This window comes from Cheilinus undulatus, linkage group 6 (assembly GCF_018320785.1).
Source record: "Cheilinus undulatus linkage group 6, ASM1832078v1, whole genome shotgun sequence".
Classification (NCBI taxonomy): Eukaryota; Metazoa; Chordata; class Actinopteri; order Labriformes; family Labridae; genus Cheilinus; species Cheilinus undulatus.
This window is the reverse complement of record NC_054870.1, coordinates 32,242,093-32,260,668: the sequence shown is the minus strand read 5'-3', so window position 1 is coordinate 32,260,668 and position 18,576 is coordinate 32,242,093. Positions and strand designations below refer to the sequence as shown.

General features: G+C 39.0%; 2 protein-coding genes across 2 annotated transcripts; one reads left to right on the top strand and one right to left on the bottom strand.

Moving 5' to 3' along the window:
• Positions 1-1,492: 1,492 nt before the first annotated feature.
• On the bottom strand, positions 1,493-9,819 carry abraxas2 (abraxas 2, BRISC complex subunit). The gene is made up of 9 exons (XM_041789438.1): positions 9,713-9,819; positions 8,103-8,193; positions 7,562-7,598; positions 7,048-7,114; positions 6,565-6,755; positions 5,218-5,340; positions 3,832-3,916; positions 3,610-3,727; positions 1,493-3,353 (listed from the first exon to the last, which is right to left on the bottom strand). The coding sequence occupies exons 1-9, from the start codon at positions 9,782-9,784 to the stop codon at positions 2,767-2,769; spliced, it is 1,371 nt and encodes a 456-aa protein (XP_041645372.1). The 5' UTR covers positions 9,785-9,819; the 3' UTR covers positions 1,493-2,766.
• A 39-nt stretch (positions 9,820-9,858) lies between these two features.
• Positions 9,859-18,027, top strand: eef1akmt2 (EEF1A lysine methyltransferase 2). Its single transcript, XM_041789439.1, has 6 exons — positions 9,859-10,007; positions 10,285-10,350; positions 10,478-10,592; positions 11,853-11,960; positions 14,286-14,502; positions 17,680-18,027. The coding sequence occupies exons 1-6, from the start codon at positions 9,895-9,897 to the stop codon at positions 17,775-17,777; spliced, it is 717 nt and encodes a 238-aa protein (XP_041645373.1). The 5' UTR covers positions 9,859-9,894; the 3' UTR covers positions 17,778-18,027.
• Positions 18,028-18,576: the final 549 nt, after the last annotated feature.

The following is an 18,576-nucleotide window of genomic DNA, read 5'->3' as shown; positions in this document are numbered from 1 at the left end:
CTTTAAGAACCATATGTCTCTGTGCTCTTCCAAGCAAGTCCTTGGTCTGCTTTCGTCAAGTTCACATATCCAGATAAAAGCTGAGAAGATCTAAGCTGTGCACTGGACTTTGTGCTTTCAGGGAGGTGTTGATGTTGCAATGGCCCATTAGGGGTAGGAAGGGAAGGGTCAACCCATACAGTAAGAGTACTTAAGTGTATATGTGTACAATGTTGAAATTGAAAGATATAGGATCCTCAGAATAATGTATGCCCTCTCATGCTTTATGCCAGTGGCCTTCAGGACCTGAACTCTGCTCATATGCTAATGTTACACCTGGATGTGAAAAAAACAGACCTTCAAAGCACTCATTCAGGGACTGAGGACCAGGATAAAAAGTGAGGACATACATTGAGAATTTCTGCTCTAAACCACCACAACACTTAGCTGAGACAAGCATATACAGTAAGTGCTGTTTAAATGCTACCCTCCCCTCCTTGTCTACAATACATTCATTAAACAATTTCTTATTATATTCCAGTACTCAAAGGAAACCATACTCCAAACACACTGATTTTGTCATTTCTTTTAACATCGTGTGATTGTGTTACTGTTGGTGATTATTTCTTAACATTTTGAGTGCCAGTTCCTGATAAGTGATGCATTGGCATTACACATCAGGGCAAATTAAATGTCCCTAAGGCAGAAAAAAATGACACAAACAGGCTGTGTATATAAAGCGGAGTTTGTTCACAAGGCAAAAAAACCTACTTCCACAACTAAATCGTCTCCATTTCCAAACTGAGTGCAACCTGCGGATGTGAAATGTCCTCCATGTGCTGCGCAGATGTCTGTCTGTGCTGAATGCAACAGTATCGAGAGTTGAACAGTTCACATAAGGAGGGCGTCCTTCATCCAGCGACCTTTGACTCAACACCATGCTACTGATTTGTCTTCAAACAGGCCAGATTAAAAAAATAAAAATAATCTGCATGTCTGTCAGTTTCTGAGCAGATTTCTTTTGACTTTACAGTTAAGATTCCAGTTTCAAATGTTAAAGCAAGCAAAGCCATGGCTGCAACCAGGTCCACTTAGATTTCATCAGTGAAGGTAAAAAGGAAAAACATAACAGCTTTAGGAAGTATTGTCTCAGGTAGACAAAAAAGTTTAACATGAGAGAGGTGTACAACTGAAAAAATAACATATCTATATATATAGATATACATATATATATATCTATAGATAAAGATATATATTTGAATAAAAGCTAAAAGTCTATTATTGCAAACACAACACATAGAAGATAATTTCACCCTTAAATAAAAGAGATCACTGAATGTGTTCCAAATAGAAACTGCCCTGAGTGGAAGGCACTGTACACTGAAGCAAAATTTACGATGTTTTATCACATTATCCAGGTCTGTATGCGCAACAATGACCCAACCAGGCTGGAATACAGGAGGTTTGCTGCTTGCTTACTCCGTTCCAAAGGTATTTCACATACTACAAGGGATCAGCCTTCTACTATGACTTTAATTGAGAAAGAGTCAGAGAGTAGTGAACTTGACATGGATTATTAATACGATCACGGTCAGTAGTATCAGAGACAACCAGCACTGTGAGGTGGAAGTAGCAGCCAAGTTTTTATGTGAAGAAGAACAGACAGACAGATGCAGTTACTTTTTAAGTGGTAGCTCTCTCAGTTGCAGCAGCAGAAAGGGAACCTTAAGCATCTGGTTAGTAAAGCTACAGTACATTGTGTTTGCCCTGTGAACCCCATAAAACACACAAATAGCCAAGCCAAGTTTGGCTCAGGGTGGTCAAAGAGGACGACTCAACTGGCACAGCATATCAGCAATGGTAAAGCACAATTATAAAGAAATCTTAATTTTTGTTAAGTGCAGCAAAGCGCATACAATTTCAGTGTTATCCAAGAGGAACAAGACATTGACAATCTTGTCAATCAAATTAGATTAACTGTTAATCGACAAAATATATATAGTATATATGTATATATAAAGCACCCATTAAAGAAGTGGTAGAGTAAATTTAGTTTGAAATCTATTCTTTATCATTTAAATAGGCAACTGTATGATTAATGAAAGACTGTGGAACATGAAAAGAACAAGTCCAAAATCAAATAAGGAAAATGTGCATGTTAAAGAAATTCTAATTACAAATATATCTTTTTTTTCTCAAAATAATAAAATAAAAACTTAATAACCCTTTGCCTATGTCATTTAAAAAATGTCTGAAGGCTGCAAAATATTTTCCCATTACTTTCTGAGATTGTTTAAAGGAAGGCAAAACAAATGTGCAAGAGGTAATAGAAGAGTGGGTGCTCAGAGTTCGTGATGCAAATGTAAAAACAAACAAACAAAAAAGGTATAGAAAGCGTGGAGTGGGGCCTGTCTTTTCTGTCTTTTACAGGGCCAGTTTACCAACCAGTTGGCATAAATTTCTATGTAAAATCTATTTCCAACCCTGAAACCAGACACATCCACACTGGAGTACCATGACTGACCCCGTTCCAAAAGGAAAAACGGATGGCTTTTCCCCCAGTGAGAGACATACCTGTTGAGCCTGCAAAGTCTAGCAAAGTTTCCCCTAAAATGGAGATCAGACTAAGACGAGGAAAACACTCACAGCGGGACACCACCTGTGCATGCCTTTCACTTTCAGGACTGGCACTTCTTGTCTTTATTTGTCCATCTTTGATTGCTTGAGATGCCAACCTCTCAAGGTGTGTCACTAACTTGAGTCCCGTACACACCCTGTGGCATGTTTCTATGTGGTCTGTGAGCCACGAGCATCCCCATCAGGACTAAGCGCAGCCGGTCGGCCTTGTGCTAAAACGCTGGCAGAGACTATTGGCAGATGTGGGGCTTCACTCAATAAGTTCTCATATTCGCTACTGTCCTCATCTTCTTCATCATCGTCATCCTCATCGTCTTCGTCATCCTCCTGCCCTGCTGCTTGTCTATCTAAGGAGTCAGAGCTCGATCCGTCACCGTTGCCAAGGTACGGGCTGCTTGGAGTGGGGACAGGATTAGAGCTGGCACCAAGGCTCAGGCCCAGCCCGAGGCCCAGGCCCAGGCCCATTCCCAGTGGGCCCGGGGTGGGGTGTCCTGGAGAGCCCACGGCTTGGGGCCGGGGCAGAAGAGCAGCGCTGGTGGGCGGGGAAGAAGAGGAGAGCAGAGAGTCGTCCTGGGACAGGAGGTCAGTGTATGATGGGGGGTTAGGTGAGGTATTGGGCCGCTCCGGGGCAGACGGTGTGTGGAAAGATATCCTGGACAGAGACAAAGAAGCCTCAGACGGGTCTGTGCTGTCCTCCGAAGTGGAATGGGAGTCTGCATTTTGGGTCTCTCTGAGTCCTGTGGAACATCAAAGAAGATTCAAAGAGCAGCACATAAATCATAGGAAATCAAGTTTGACTGGTAGACTGATCAAATGTTTAAAGAGAGCCTGAGGGATAAGGATCAGCTCAGAAGGATGAAAAAGCTATAAAACCTCGGTTTAATGTCTGTTCTTTGCTGTTTGCAATTGACGTGAAGCCAGTTTGTTTCAACACTCACACATAAAAATCAATGACAAATTTTTCAGAATATTGATCACAGAATAGGTACTGACTTCTCTCTTCCTCTGCTGTCTTTCGTTTCCTGAGAGCAATTTGTTGTTTCAGTTTGTTCACATCCTCTTGAATTTTCTCCTTTACTCGTTCACTTTGTTCTACTTCCCCACACACAGCCTAAAACAAGAAAAGAAGGTGAAAAATTTGGAGTTAAAACTGTCTTTGAGTCATTGACACGGTCACCACATTTCTCCAATCCAGGTACCTGTGACTCAACTTACCTGCACTTTATCTTGTAATGCACTGTAGACTTGGAATATCGTCCGGATATCCTTCATTACACCGTCTTTGTCGAAGAATTCAGCCCTGGAAATATATTCACCATAATTAAAGACACAATACACAATATAAGTGTATAACTTTCTATCAAAGCTCAATCCAACACATCACATTTGGAGTCATACAAGTGACCATTATGGATGGATGTCTAACCTTTCTGAAAAGAATTGGCTCTAAATTTAGACACAAACACACAGAAATATGAGCAAGGAGCATGTGCAGCCTGTAACATACCAGCTTTCAACTGCAGTCAGTCACATGCAAATGTATGCTGACACCACTTACACACAGCATTTATAGAAACACAAAAACAAACTCTGAGTGTCGTGGGCGCACCAAATTAAGTAGATAAATATTTGTGGAAAAATAAGTAACCCCCTGCTAAATGAGGCACCTGTATGGGGATTTGAAGCTGCATCCATATGCCCTGAAGGGGAAGCTGTAGTATGCTGTTAGGTAAAACTCTGTGGTTGCAGCATGGGTATTACAGGAGGACATGTGGCAGTCTGCTAAACGCCATCTGAATCAAAAAACAGAGTTAAGCTGAGTGTACACTGCGAATTTCATCTGATTCAGTCACTAATTTTGAGGTGCATGTCTCACTTGCAAGTTGCGTGAATTTTCATTCGGATCTTGTGTTGGTTGTCGTGCTGTGTACAGAGGGACAACCACTGACCATGGCCTGACCAAGGCCCAATCAGCTGCTCCCAACTGGTTGGATCAATTCCTGACTTTTTTGATATTTTGTCTGTACCGACTCCAGACAACTCCCATAGTAAGAGCAGAACCATGAGCTGAATCCCCAACTTTAGGGTATTATTTCCTTTTTAAACTGTCAGACAGCATCTTAAATAATCATGACAACAGCAGGAATGACTTTCTAATCCCTGCCTACCCCCGCTACAATAAAGGATATAAACGACCAGGAAATATTCCTACTCACAGACCTCCAGCTGACATAGATGGCAATGCTATTTGCATGTGTGGGATAGACAGATACTGGATTCAGAGGGAGAGAGAGAGAGGATATGACCAGATTTACCTTCAACCTTAGTATGTCAGACCTTTTCAAAGAAAACTTCACATATTTTTGTCACAGCCTGTACCGACTTCACTCGTACAGTGTGAGCACTAAGGTTGTGCACGACCATCGGACCGTACATTGTATGTTCATGAACCATGTACAATGGTTGTGCATCGTCAATGATTCAGTCGCACAGTGTGAGCTGACATCCCACCACGACTGTCATGGAGTCTGGTGGAAATCACACAGTGTATGCCAAGCTTCACCTATGAATTTGACAGTGTAATTAAAAAAAAGCCCTTACCCATGCTCTTTGATGACCTGGGTGTAGTTTAGTGAGGTGTTGGGCACTGAGGAAACTTTGTATTCCTGCTGGCTCGTGTTGCCGAGGTTAGGGATTGAGAGTGTGATCCTCTGGTTGTACCTACTGAGTGGAGACAACAAATTAACTCTGTTAAAAGATGGTACAACTTTTCAGGACAAGAATACTATAGCAATACAAAAAAAGAACACGCAATTGTTATAATGATATAATAAACCCCTCCTATTACACGGAATTTATTTACTTAGCAAGAAGGATCTGTGGGACTTATGAAGGTGTTTAGAATTCAGATATACTTATTCTTACAAATACTGAAAACCGACAATTTGGATAACTAAGGTTGCAAAATTCTTTTATTATTTTTCTGATTTCACCTCCAAATCCTGACACAATAGTCTTTTTTCTAACTGAATTTTAAATCTGTATACTATGTAGCACCAGGTACAATGTAACAAGTTGAAATATGTGACAAGGGACTATGACTAAAGGGTAAAACACCAAATTTTTGAAGATCACGGTTTAGGGTGTGTCGCCTTTATTAGAAAGGTCACCTGAAGAGAGACAGGAAATAAGGGGCAGAGGGTCAGGATTTAAACCTGCAACCAGTGCATCAACTGGCCTAAACTAGTGCCAATTAACACTTTTTTAAACAATACTGACCTATGACCTGCAATCAATGGTAATGTTAGACATACAGTATATTGTGGAGATTTTCCCTTACTCAGCCTAATAAAGCGAGGTCAAGGCTCCAGTCAGAACAGAACATCCCTGTGAGGATAAAGGAGCTTGGCTATAAGGAAAATATAGATAGGATTGGATCTACCTCAGCTTTAAACAATTCTGAATAGTTATTGATAGAAGAGTAGTTTTAAAACAGCTATGTTTACATTGACCACTTGTAATCGGAATGAACACCTAAACCAATTAAAAATGCTTCATTTGGAACAAGATACAAGACAAGACCAGATACATCAAGAAAAGACACATAACAAGACTAGAGAAGCACTCGGAGGGCACAGACCTCCGCCATTAGCCCTATCTCCCAATAGTACAGAATCCTTTAAAAAATTCCTGGATCCAGACGGTGATCCGGATCAGTCCCAAAATCTAATCAGGTCTTCCTCATGCCATTTCTGCCATTTCCTGAAAATTTCATCAAAATCCATCCATAACTTTTTGAGTTATGTTGCTAACTAACAAACAAACCCTGCCAGGAATCCAGGATTTTTTTAAAGGATTCTTCACTATTGGGAGATAGGGCTAATGGTGGAGGTCTGCGCTCTCCGAGTGCTTCTCTAGTTTTTTATGTGCAGGAAGTGTAATTTTTACCTGCGGTTAGGTCTGAAGAGCACATACTCCAGTGCATGTGTGGAACTGTTGGCGGTGGAGATGAAGCTGAAAAGAAGGAAGACAAGGTCGGGCACACCAAGTAGCTGAGTCAGCTGTTTGTGGATGATCTGTTCCCTGAACGACATCTGCTGCTGTGTGTTCCTTCGGAACCGGTACCAACCGATGACGTTCTACAGATAGAACAACAAAACAGTTTAGTGTTTTAAATCCACATATGTGACAATTACCCAACTTAAATCAAATCAAATTCAGTGTCTAGTAAAGAAATTTGGGGAATTAATTTGAGACTCCTAAAGCCTCTTACTGAAATGTGTCTGTGAGTAAAATGAACTGTATAAATAAATGTTTTCATGTCAGACTTTATAAGACCATGTCAGTGTAGCCATTGTTCAAAAGCAACAATAAAGAATTACTAAAGAACCTCAGTGTTTTGCTGACAACTTATCAAATAATTTTACTTACTTTCCGCCTATCTTTAAGAATACTGTTGAGACTTTCTTCATTGATTTTGCCTGCGTAGTCATAAAAGCTGATGAGAAAGCAAAAAAAAAAAAACAAAGAAAATACCGGTTAGTCATAACTGATTCATCATATTCCCACTCCTCCTCTGCCTTGGCCTATTTCCATCATCACCCAGTCTTGTCAGATGGGGCCATCTACTGTCCAATGTCAAATTAACTCATCACGTGGATGTTAGGCAAATAATGTGTCCACTTAAATTTTAACTACTTTGACACTGAATTAAGCACTAAGAATGCCTAAACTTCTCTGTACAAAGGCAAATTTTACTGTCAAAGACAAGTTATAATTGTTATAAGATCTCAATAACAACAGGTTCTGTGTATCCATGAGGCAAGAAAAGCTTCTGTTTTTCAGTTTCAGTGTACTTAAGTATTATTTTGGTATACTGCATTGTGTGTTTTGCTAACTAATGAAGTGAGCAGCTGTTTGGGAACAAAAAAAGCTTGTATCTTACCTAAACAATTGTGCACACGGATCATGATTATGGATTTCTGTTGAAAACACAGAGATAGATGTTTTGGTTAAATAGCACTATATACAATGATAAAGGCAGAACTGAAGGACTGAACATGATACCATGCATTTCAGACCAAATGCATTATTGGGCCCAAAATGTCACACAAACAGTAAACATGAACTTTCAATGCACGGATTTCCTCAGTTTCAGTTGTCTTTACACACACACACAAAAAAATATATATATATTTATCAAGATAAATCTCAATGGAGTAATAATATTCCCAAGTAAATTTAACAATCATATGCTTTAAAGCACATCTCTCCTAATAGAACCAATAGGAGAACATTTAGAAAGAAGTGCAATCAAGCTCGCAATGGCTAAGCAGAGAGCAAAGTTGGAATCTGATATCAATTATGTCTATGTCATGAAAATTCCTTTCGTCAAAAAAGATTAATGTTCCTATGAAATTCCCGACTTCTTAGTACAGTGCATAAGATGATATACAGAATAACTTTTTGTCTGTTTTAAGGCTTACCTACTACCTGGAGCAATTCCGCACTGCTAATCTGTGTGTCACTGATGCTGACAGTTTCTTCTTGTCTTACTTCTCCTAAAAGGAAGCCCTCCTGTGCAAAAACACAAAAACTGTGATTAGGGGAGATGATTTACATGTAAAAAAGTAAGCCTATTTTCCAAATAATAGTTCAATATAAAGTAAAGCAGATACAAAATTATCATCAATTATTTGCTGTCGATCAACAAAGGATATATTTTCAGCAATAATAATAATAATAATAATAATAATAATAATAAAAGGGTGATTTCCCAGATTATTTGCAAACATAGTCCATAGTAGAAATGACTGTTAGAACTGAGGATCTGAGGCACACTGATGTGTTAAAAAAATTCTCTATCAATCAGGGTTGCCTACGCATTTTGACTCACTTAGTCAAGTGAAATGTCAAATAACACCTTACTTGTATTTAATCACCTGTTCTTTATCCGTCTATTATGTCCTGACAAAGACTCATTGTGAGTCAAGACAAGCAGACATCCCTGGTTTATAGGGATTTTTAGTTACATCAGAGTGACTTGGATCCTTATTTTTGACTGCTATTTCTTCTGTGGACTATATTTGCAAATAATCTGGCAAGTCACCCTTTTATTTAGTTATTTTTTGTTGTTTAATGTTTGTCCTCTCATCATGAAGAGCACCTGATCCTAGTTACAATTTAAAGGCATTTTAACCCCTGCCAGCCCTCACTATCTTTTTTTTCCTTCTGCTATGTCAGGAATGCCAGCAAACTCGTCTTTATCACCTAACCATCTGTCCAGGCCGACCTTTAAACTTCTAACAGTAGGAAAAATCATGTAAACAACGCCCCGGCGTCAGTTAATCCTGCTAAAACGTTTGACTGATTCGTTTGTTTCTTAAACTACACTTATGAAGCATCCGATTTTGGTTACTTATCACACCATGAAGGCTATGACGAAGATGAAAAAGAAAATGTTATAAGGCATGCTGTTGATTTCTAGAGCATGCTGACTCAAATACAACCATCAATAGCTATGCGGCTAACATTGCTAACATAAAAGATTCTTAAAATAACTTGTTTACTGTTGCCTTGTTCAGATAGTTGCTGACTCCGTTCTTCATTATTTAATGGCAAAAAAAAATACTACATGATAACAGAAAGAGGTGACAGTTAATATTTGCAGCACCGAAACACGGAAGTCACTTGCTTTGAAGGCTCAGCTAACATGCTAACTAGCTAACTACTGAATATTTCCTGAAAGTCAAACTGTCCGGGTAGCATTTACTTTAAAAAAATAACAGGTATAAATGTATTTTTTCTCTTTATAGTTGGTGTTATAGCTATGTAGTCAATACTGGTGCGTCTGTAACAAATAAAATCATGTAAACATATACTGTCATGTCTTCCTGTAGCTGCAACCATATAGACAGACTGAATCGTACCTGCCGGTAAATAGACGGAACCATAACTAGCTAGCCAGCAACAGGATGATGACACTGGAAAACAACACAAACTACAGGCGCCGATAAACGATACGACAAATCGCGGAACTACGAAAACTCGAGCAATTACTGCATACTAGTTTGTCAACATCGTTTTTAATACTTACATGATCTGAGTTGCTGTTGGCGCTGTGATAACACACAGAACTAAAAGTATAACCTGAAATGGATGCCGCCATGATGGAAACATCCCTATCAATCCCAATGCCCCCTGCGGTTGCAAGCACTCTGCTCTGCCACGGTGCATTGTGGGAATTGTAGGAACTGTGTTGACATAATTCTGTCCAGCATGGAAGAACCCACTGAAAACCCACATGGCTGTGGGGGGAATAACTCGGACCCAGAGGAAGACAGGGGCTCGGATTCAGATTTTGGAACTTCGAAACTTGGAACGAAAGAATAGTAAGTGTCTGGAGCCTGTAGCCGCGAGGCTAACGGTAATTTAGGGTGTCTGGTTATTCTTGTAAGACCCTATCATAGCTACATCTATGAGCATCATAGCTACAGAGCTTACAGATACAAGCTAACCCTCTTGAGTTATGCTTATTTTTAAAGCTGGTATTCATCATATGTTACATATCCACCATTAGGTGCACAAGCGTTTCAGCGTGTTTACCGTTTGCAATGTCTGCTAATAATAGCGGCGTTTTTACTAATGGTAAAAGTCTTTTTTCTGCAGCTGGGAGGATGCCTATCAGCAGGAACTGGAGACATTCAAAGAAATCGGGGATGTTGGGGAGATATGGTAATGAGACTGAACTAACAACATTTGCAATGACTGCTACAGCAGTCCTGGTCGAGATTGCATTGTAATTGTTTTATCTGAAAATAGTGTCTTGTATCAAAAATCTCTGTCTGCTTCTTCCTATAAGGTTTGGTGAGGAAAGCATGACCCGAGTGCTGCGATGGATGGACACAGCTAAGATCTCAGAGGAGGCTGCAATTCTTGATATTGGCACAGGAAATGGAGCATTTCTTGTTGAGCTTGTGAGTAGAATACAGTTTCTTAGAGGGTCAGAAAAAAAAACACATTTACACGTGCAGTTCCGTGGATTATCCGGTTTGACTGGGTTACTATTAGTGGAGCCAGGCACTTTACCAAAGATTTAAAGTTAAAATGTTATGCAGTTTTTGCACTGAAATATCTGCTCTGATCCAAAAAATTAGAACTTCTTTGTTATGATTTATTTTCTAGTAGCAAACTGACATTATATAAAATATTTCCACCAGTTGTCACTGTTAAGTGCTACTGGAAGCTGACATTCTGTTGCTGTACCTCAACAATGTTTTGTGCTGCTTTCTTATGGAAGACTTTGCATTCTGTTGTACCCCTTAGAATTCATAACTCTGTTCCCCCAGCTCCTGACCACCTGAACATCATTTTCAAGCTGAGAAGAGACTGACTGCATGGCCCCATTGAATTTGTTTATCCAGCTGGCTGACAAAGCATCATGCTCCGCCCACCTACATTGCCTACTATGGTTTTTAGATTGAGATGACGTTTCATTAAAAATTGAACTTCATAAGGTTTAGGTTCTAAACAGTAAACTGGGTTTTCAATATCATAGATGAATTTCCTATTTGTCTATGCTACTGTGGGACACAAGCTACACTTCCAGCTACACGCAAAGTATTTTGGAACTCAAAGCAGCACAAGGCCGGATATGGTGACATCAGCTTGCTGGATAGATGGATGTAGTGGAACCATACCAACACACTGTTCAGCTTCCCCCATGAAACAAAACAGTAAACCACCCATCATGTTTCATGAATGAATTTCACATAATGAGGGGGAAAAGCTACTCAAAGTGGCCTTCCTGGTTTGTGCTACAAACCACTTGCAAAGCAGCCTGGGTTTGTTTGCAGCATTAAATAGAAAGGGCACTTTTAACAGCTTTCCTCCGTCATCATGTGAAAGTCATCCATGAATGAGACAGTGGTTTACTGTTTAGTGAAACCACCCTTGCAAATGCGTTTTTTTAATTGAACAGTCTTCAATTTAAGATGAGAAGAACGAACCAGAGGTATGAAGGACTTAGCAGCACATCTCTACTCATTATCTTCTGTTATTGTTTTGATTTAGAGCCCCTGGTGGTGGAACTTACAAACTGCATGTTTAAAAGGCACTGTTTAAGTACCTTTAAACTCCACTGTAATTCTGAGAGAATGGCAGCTTTGTTTATTGGGCTAGACTTGTTACCATACACATTTTGTCTAAGATGTTTTTTATTTATTTGTTATGTCTAGGCTAAACATGGATACAGGAACTTGACTGGTATTGATTATTCTCCAGCATCTGTGGAATTGGCCAAAAATGTTCTGCAGGCAGAGGACTTGTCAGATGTTCCTGTGAAGGTATGTTTAAATGTTTTCTTTTCAAATCTGTTGCAAACAGGAATTAAACCTGGATCACAACTAATTTAGCCTCAAAAACTACATGTTGATACAGATAAGGGTGTGGTGGCTACATTAGAGCATAATGGCAGACTGAAATCTATTTTAGTCTGACCAGTGTTTTGTTCTGTGATATCAGTTTTATACTGGCATATCACAGCTACACTGGCCTCAGTGTGCATGCTGTTTGATATTACCAATGCATAGCCTCATGTTAATGAAACATGTAACACAAAAACAATATTTAAAGGGATTTAGGAAAGATGCTACAATTCCCAACATGGTTTGCAACAGATGTAGCTGCATCACAGCTATGTAGACTGCAGTCCACACTTGAATTTGTCAACAGAGTTGAATATTTTTCAACAAGGTTATTTGCTTGAGAAAGCAGCCTTCTGAGAACCCTCTGTGGTCATATCTATGTAAAATAAATTTGAAAAATCTGTGTGGAAAAGGTTCATTTTATATTTCAGGTAAATAATTATCTGCATTAGCTACCATACAAGTAATCTGATAAATTCAGTCTTTAAAACTGATATTTGTTATAGTTATTGGTTGGTTTATTTTTTAGAACTGGTAGTTCTTTGGGAGAGCTCTGTGGAGGAAGTATATGAAAGGACAAAGCTCAGACATGCAGATTTAGGGGCAGAATCTTAACAGCAAGAGTGGAAAGTTGGGGTTATTCTGGTAGAAGTGGGATGTAGAGTGTTAATGGCAAATTCAGCATTAAAGAGCTGGTAGTGCAGGCTTACTGTTCAGTCCTGCTGAGGTGTTGTGGCACTAGCTGAATGACATACACATTGGTGAAGGGAGATTGCCAGTTGACAACCCTGGTGAAGTGCTGTCTTTTTGCTACCCACCAATGTGCAAGGTTGACATGTGGGAGCCAATAAGGGCTTTATTGGGTTTAGGCATTTCTTCACTGAGCACTTAAGCTTTTAGTAGAGCACAAGCATCTTGTGTTTATTTCAAATTTACCTGTGTTAATATAAAGATTAAAAGCCTTACAGCACACTAGTAATTATGGAATTTGCACTTTTAATGAATCAGTAATGTAGTATATGAATGTTTGTAGGTGTAATAATAGCTGCAAAGGTTAAATTCACTCTATTTATGTGATACAAAGTAATAATTTTTTCTGTCTGGTGTACTGCAATGCACAAATCACCCTCCGATATATTAGTCCCATACATTCCTAAATACCAGTACAATACCGCTTTTAGCACACTGTGAGGCAGCCTAGGCCTGGGACGGTAAGAGGAAAGTCTCCTGTGTGTACTATGTGGGAGAGTTGGCTCGGAAGAAGGCATTGAGAGTGATGGACGTCTGCCCACCATTCAGACTAAACCACCTCAAACCCCAATGGATCTCACACTTCTGCTAACATGTAACTGCAAGAAAAACAAGATTTAAATGCTGCCCGCTGTATGTGTGATGTGATGATGAGTGACTTTCTCTTTCCTGCGTGTACAATAAAGATGCAAATATGTCATATGCATCTCACTGCTGTGCCGGTGTGTGCTTTGCAGGGGCAGAAAGCTTTCCACTGGAGTCAATATTGACCTTAGCTGGACAGGGAGAGCACCGTGGTTGTACGAGTGTCTGTGTGAGAGAGGGAGAGATGGTATGCTGGCATCTTGTTCATCTCTTCAGTACTGCAGAGTGCCTGAATAATTTGTGTGAATTTACTTGTGTTGGCATGCAAGTGCAACCTTGAGTGGAGTCTCCAGTTGTGTGTCAGCTCATGATATAGAGCTTCTTTGTCAGCTCTCACCTCAAATGTGCTCAAATCTATGTCAAGCCTGTCTCCATTTACATTAGTCACTGTCTGCTGCTGCTTCGACCTGCCACCTTTATGCATTCCTTCAGTATCCACCCTTCCAGTTTTTCCTTGCTAACAGGTTTGCGCCCAATTTGAACTCAGGTCATTTGCAGCAATACGTAGACATTTTAGGATTTTTTATAAATCACACATTTCTGTTCTAGCATGTGTCCGTGTGAGTTCAGTACAAGGCTGTGGAGGTCTCCTGTGAGGTTGACTGTTCTGCACTCATATAAAAGGTCCTTTCACAGTTTTTCTTTCAGCAACCTCAGCAAAAGTAGCCTTTTCAAAATTCAACATTTACATTTTAATCTTGAAGTTAACCAGTGGTGTGCGGCACTTTTAATGTTGCTTGATGCTGACAAGTTTCTGCTGCAGATGACTGCAATCCAAGGATTGGCTGCTTTTTATCTTTTCCACACAGCTATAAAGAGACTTACTTCTCAGTTTTCCTTTGTTTCTAGGAGATGGATTTTCTAAACTGTCATGGGGAGCTCAAGGATTTTGATGTCTGTATCGACAAAGGAACCTTCGATGCTATAAGCTTAAATCCAGACAACACCAAAGAGGGCAAAAAACTGTATGTCCAAGCCCTCAAAGATGCACTGAAGAATGAAGGATTCTTCGCCATTACATCGTGTAACTGGACAAAAGAGCAGCTGCTGGACAGATTTAGTGAAGGTAAGGGAAAAACTTCAGTTCCTGATAAATATGAAGAAAGATATCTGTTGATTCATGTTAGTTTGTTAATAGGAAGCTGCTTGAGTCTTATAAGAGAAGGAATTCAGCATTCAAATAGTTGCATACAGCTGATAATTAATAAATAACTGGCTAAGTAATGCAGGTATTCCTCTGTAAACCTGACCGCTAATCAATGCATTAACAACTGCTATTTATATCAAGAAATTTATGCAGATTGTCATTGTGTGAGTGAAGGTTTTTCAGGCTGGCTGTAACAATTAATAATTATTTTTTTGTATACTGAAAAAAATTGAAAAGGCCCAGTACTGTAGACCTGGCAGATTTTAAAATGACATATATGTATTTCTTGAATGCAGCATTTTTATGATTTTTCTTGATGTTTGGCAAGCATCTTAGCAAATTTTGTCTCATTCACTTGTATATCAAACAGACACATCAGCCACAAGTCTCAGAAAATATCAAATAGAGTTATTTACATTGGACAGAAAACAACTACGAGCTAAAAAAATAGAAAAAAAATCTTTGTACAAATACAGTTTTTACATTACAATTTTTCTATTTCCGAAACTAAAATCAGGCCTATATAGTAAATCAATTTTGCCCAAAATTAGGTGAATTGTTCCAGGTTATGGAGTAATCATTTCCATTTTGTAGATGTTCATTGTAGTATTCAATCATATTTTAAATTTTGGCAATTGTGGCTCTGGTTAAAAGTAAGTTCACATTTAAAATTGTCCTGTAGTGCTTCATGTATTTTTTTCAATCGTTGTTGATAACAACATGTTCCGGGAATATATTGTATTGTTTAGATTTTCACATTTTATCCAGTAAACAGGGGGTTTACTTTTAGTGGTCAACCAGTATTGTTTGTTCAGGGCCAACACTGAAACAGATTATTCTTCTTCATAAGACTGGTAACAGAGAAGCTTTTTTAAATGATTTACAAAATGTACTTGATGTGGTAAAATGTAAAATTTCAAAATTAAGAAAATGAAAGAAAAATAAACAATTAGCCCTACATCTATCATTAGGAGAAACAACACGAAGGCTGCGTATCACTTCGCGTATTATATGGCTTTGGTCTCTGGCTTGAGTCTTTTGCTTGAGTGTTAGTCCCTCCCACCAGAACCTCATGGAGAGACTGGAGGAATCGAAGCGGACTGAAGACCAAAGACCGATGTTTAACGGCCCCTTCCCTCTGCAGCGTGGCATGAAGCGATGTCAGTTTATGATGATGATGTGGGTTGATTGTTAATTAGCTGATCATCACTCAGCTGTCAGGAGCATAAACAGCTGATTGTGTCTGCGTACACTTGGACTGTATTTATTTGAATCAGAAATCTAAATTTTACAAACACCTGCATGAAGAGAAACCTGCAGTCTACTAAAAACATGCAGACTCTTTCTGCCAGAAAATGCTTTATTATAAAATGATTTATTAGCCTAATTATCCAATGTGAACGCTAATGATCAAACCTGACGCTCATTAATGAAACAGGTCGCTTCCATGCTGTACCTGAGGAGGAGCAAATGTGTGTTTTGTGTGATTTGGGTGAAGTTGAAAATAAAATGCACTTTTTATTCTCTTGTCCTCTGTACCACAATCAAAGATGTCAGCTTTTCTGTAAATGCCTGCAGACTGTCCTAATTTATTTGCTATGTCCGATGAAAAGAGACTCCAATTTTTGTTAACACACAAAGTGTTTCATAAGAGGACACTTTATATTTGACTAAAGCTGCTGTCTAATAAGGACTGTAAGGTCTAATAGCCAATGAGCAACATTATGTTAACTTTGATTTGTTTCTGTCGGATATGTACTGTGATGAGTTGCTCTTGTCATTGCTTGATTGCTCTTATTTGTTTTGTATTTCAGTGTCTTGTAAGTCCGTGAGGGCTTGGGCACCTCTTTTGGTGTATGGCACGATGAAATAATAATGAATAAAACAAACAAACAAACAATCAGACTGTTATAAACTTTACTGACCCCACGATGGCTTTGAAAAGTGTCTTACTGATAGATCATCTAGCCAGTCAGATTTGGTTGTATGTAGAACATTTGGTGTGGCTTTGTAGTGTTAAAAAAAAAACAGAGGGGAAGACACACTTTGTAGTGGAACCAAAGTAGCGTACTTTATGATATAACAATTTTATAGGTTATTGGTAAAATAAAATGCTGACAGTCAGCCAAATGCCAAATATTGGCATCAATAATAAACCAGACCAGTAATTAGTTGACTCCCAATGATTATCACCTCACACCTCTGAGACAATGTAATAAAAACAGAAAACACCAAAACTTCCTCCATTATAAAAACAAACAAACAAAAAAGAAATAAAAACTGAAATATCACATTGATGTGAGTATTCAGACCCTTTGCAAAAACACTTGGGCTTTAGCTCAGGTGCCTTCCATTTCTATGGATCATTGTTGAAATGTTTCTCTACCTTGATTGGAATCCACCTGTGGTAAACTAAATTGATTGGCCATGATTTGGAGAGACACTCACCTCCCAGATTCACCTGAAGAGTGACAAAACACACACAAAGTTGGGAAAACCAACAGCCTCATGACACTGTACTGATCAGCAGGTGGCGGTGCATTACAAATGAGTCCTTCAGACGCCCATTAGTGCATTTTTGCAGTGTTGCAAATGGGTTAAATAGCTGGTAAAATGTGGTACTTTTTCACGCAAGCATCTGTGTGATTTACACTTGTGATTGTCTGGCCTAATATTTTTCTATTTGGGTGTTTTGTTGTCTGACCCTCAGTTAAATCACAGTCATATTTCAACAAAGGTGACAGTCACCTGGCAGGTCATGGAGCTGCAGGCAACAACAAGCCTTGTAAAGTCAGACTTTAGGCACTCTTCCAGTAGCTGTCACTCCTCTCAGTGTAGTCACTCTGGAGAGCCTGCAGGGGGCCAAAGGGGCCTGGAGATCTCATCTGTCACACTGACAGCCTGTCTTTACTCGGCCCCAGGAAGCAGCACAGATGGTGGATGGATAGTTCTTGACTCTCAGTGCTTTTCCTAACCTCTCAGTAGCAGCAGGAAAGGATTCTTGGCATGTGTGTTTAAAGCAACATGTTGATGTTCTGCTAGTTTGCATAATGCACACTTTTTTAACCTGCTCATTTTCTTTGTGTTGCCTCATAGGGTTTGAGTTTGTGCAGGAGTTGCCAACACCCAAGTTTCAGTTTGGAGGAAAGACAGGCAGCAGTGTCGCAGCACTCATCTTCAAGCGAGTATCATAAATCACGTCTTCATGCGATATTTATCTTTGATTGTCCTGACAGTTGTGCAGTTTCTCCCTGTTTTCACACTTGAAAATGTTTTGTACAAAGTTAATTATATATTCGAATAATTTTCTGAAGAATGATGTCAAATGAAGCAGATGTACAGTGTTGAAATAGATATGTTTCTGTTATTTGTCAAATAAATAAGACTTTCTGTATTAGATATAATGCATTTACCCTGAAAATTAAACATAATTGCTTTATTCAATTTAGTTTGAAGGTTGTTTGCATACAAACTTATTTCCTATACAGCTTTCAAGTCTGCTAGTGTTAGTTCATACATAGATCCTTCAGTTTTCCATGATTTACCTAAGACAGTTTGCTGCTGATGACTAATGATCTTGCGCGCTTTTTAAAAATTGCATTATTGTGAAGATTAAAAAGCTACACACACTAATAAGTCAATAACAGGTATGTATAATTAGATTAAGGATAATGCTTCACATGAAACCTTTTACCTCTGACTAGCATGACTTCCCTCTGGTCTTTGATTTGTGTTGTGTCATCAAAAACCTTTCGTTTGTGAACTTTTCACCCTTGTGCACCCACAGACTCAGAATTAATTGTGATGTTTCCTCCAAAAGGCTGTTTGTGGTGGTTCTGCTAGATAATCATTCTTTGTTTTTTTTTAAAATTGAAATAAAAACAAGATATTTGTGCCCTATAAAGGATAAACTTTCAGTGAAGAGACCCCTAATCCCAGCTCCTTAGCTGCCATGGCATTATTACCTCAAACAAACCCAGACACCATACATGC

Coding starts and splice junctions, on each gene's coding strand:
- abraxas2 (XM_041789438.1), bottom strand. CDS start 9,784: ATGGCGGCATCCATTTCAGGTTATACTTTTAGTTCTGTGTGTTATCAC. Junction 3,917..5,217: donor CAGGTCATCAAAGAGCATGG/GTAAGGGCTTTT, acceptor ATATATTTCCAG/GGCTGAATTCTTCGACAAAG. Junction 3,728..3,831: donor CATTACAAGATAAAGTGCAG/GTAAGTTGAGTC, acceptor TTCTTGTTTTAG/GCTGTGTGTGGGGAAGTAGA.
- eef1akmt2 (XM_041789439.1), top strand. CDS start 9,895: ATGGAAGAACCCACTGAAAACCCACATGGCTGTGGGGGGAATAACTCG. Junction 10,351..10,477: donor GGGGATGTTGGGGAGATATG/GTAATGAGACTG, acceptor TCTTCCTATAAG/GTTTGGTGAGGAAAGCATGA. Junction 10,593..11,852: donor GAGCATTTCTTGTTGAGCTT/GTGAGTAGAATA, acceptor TGTTATGTCTAG/GCTAAACATGGATACAGGAA.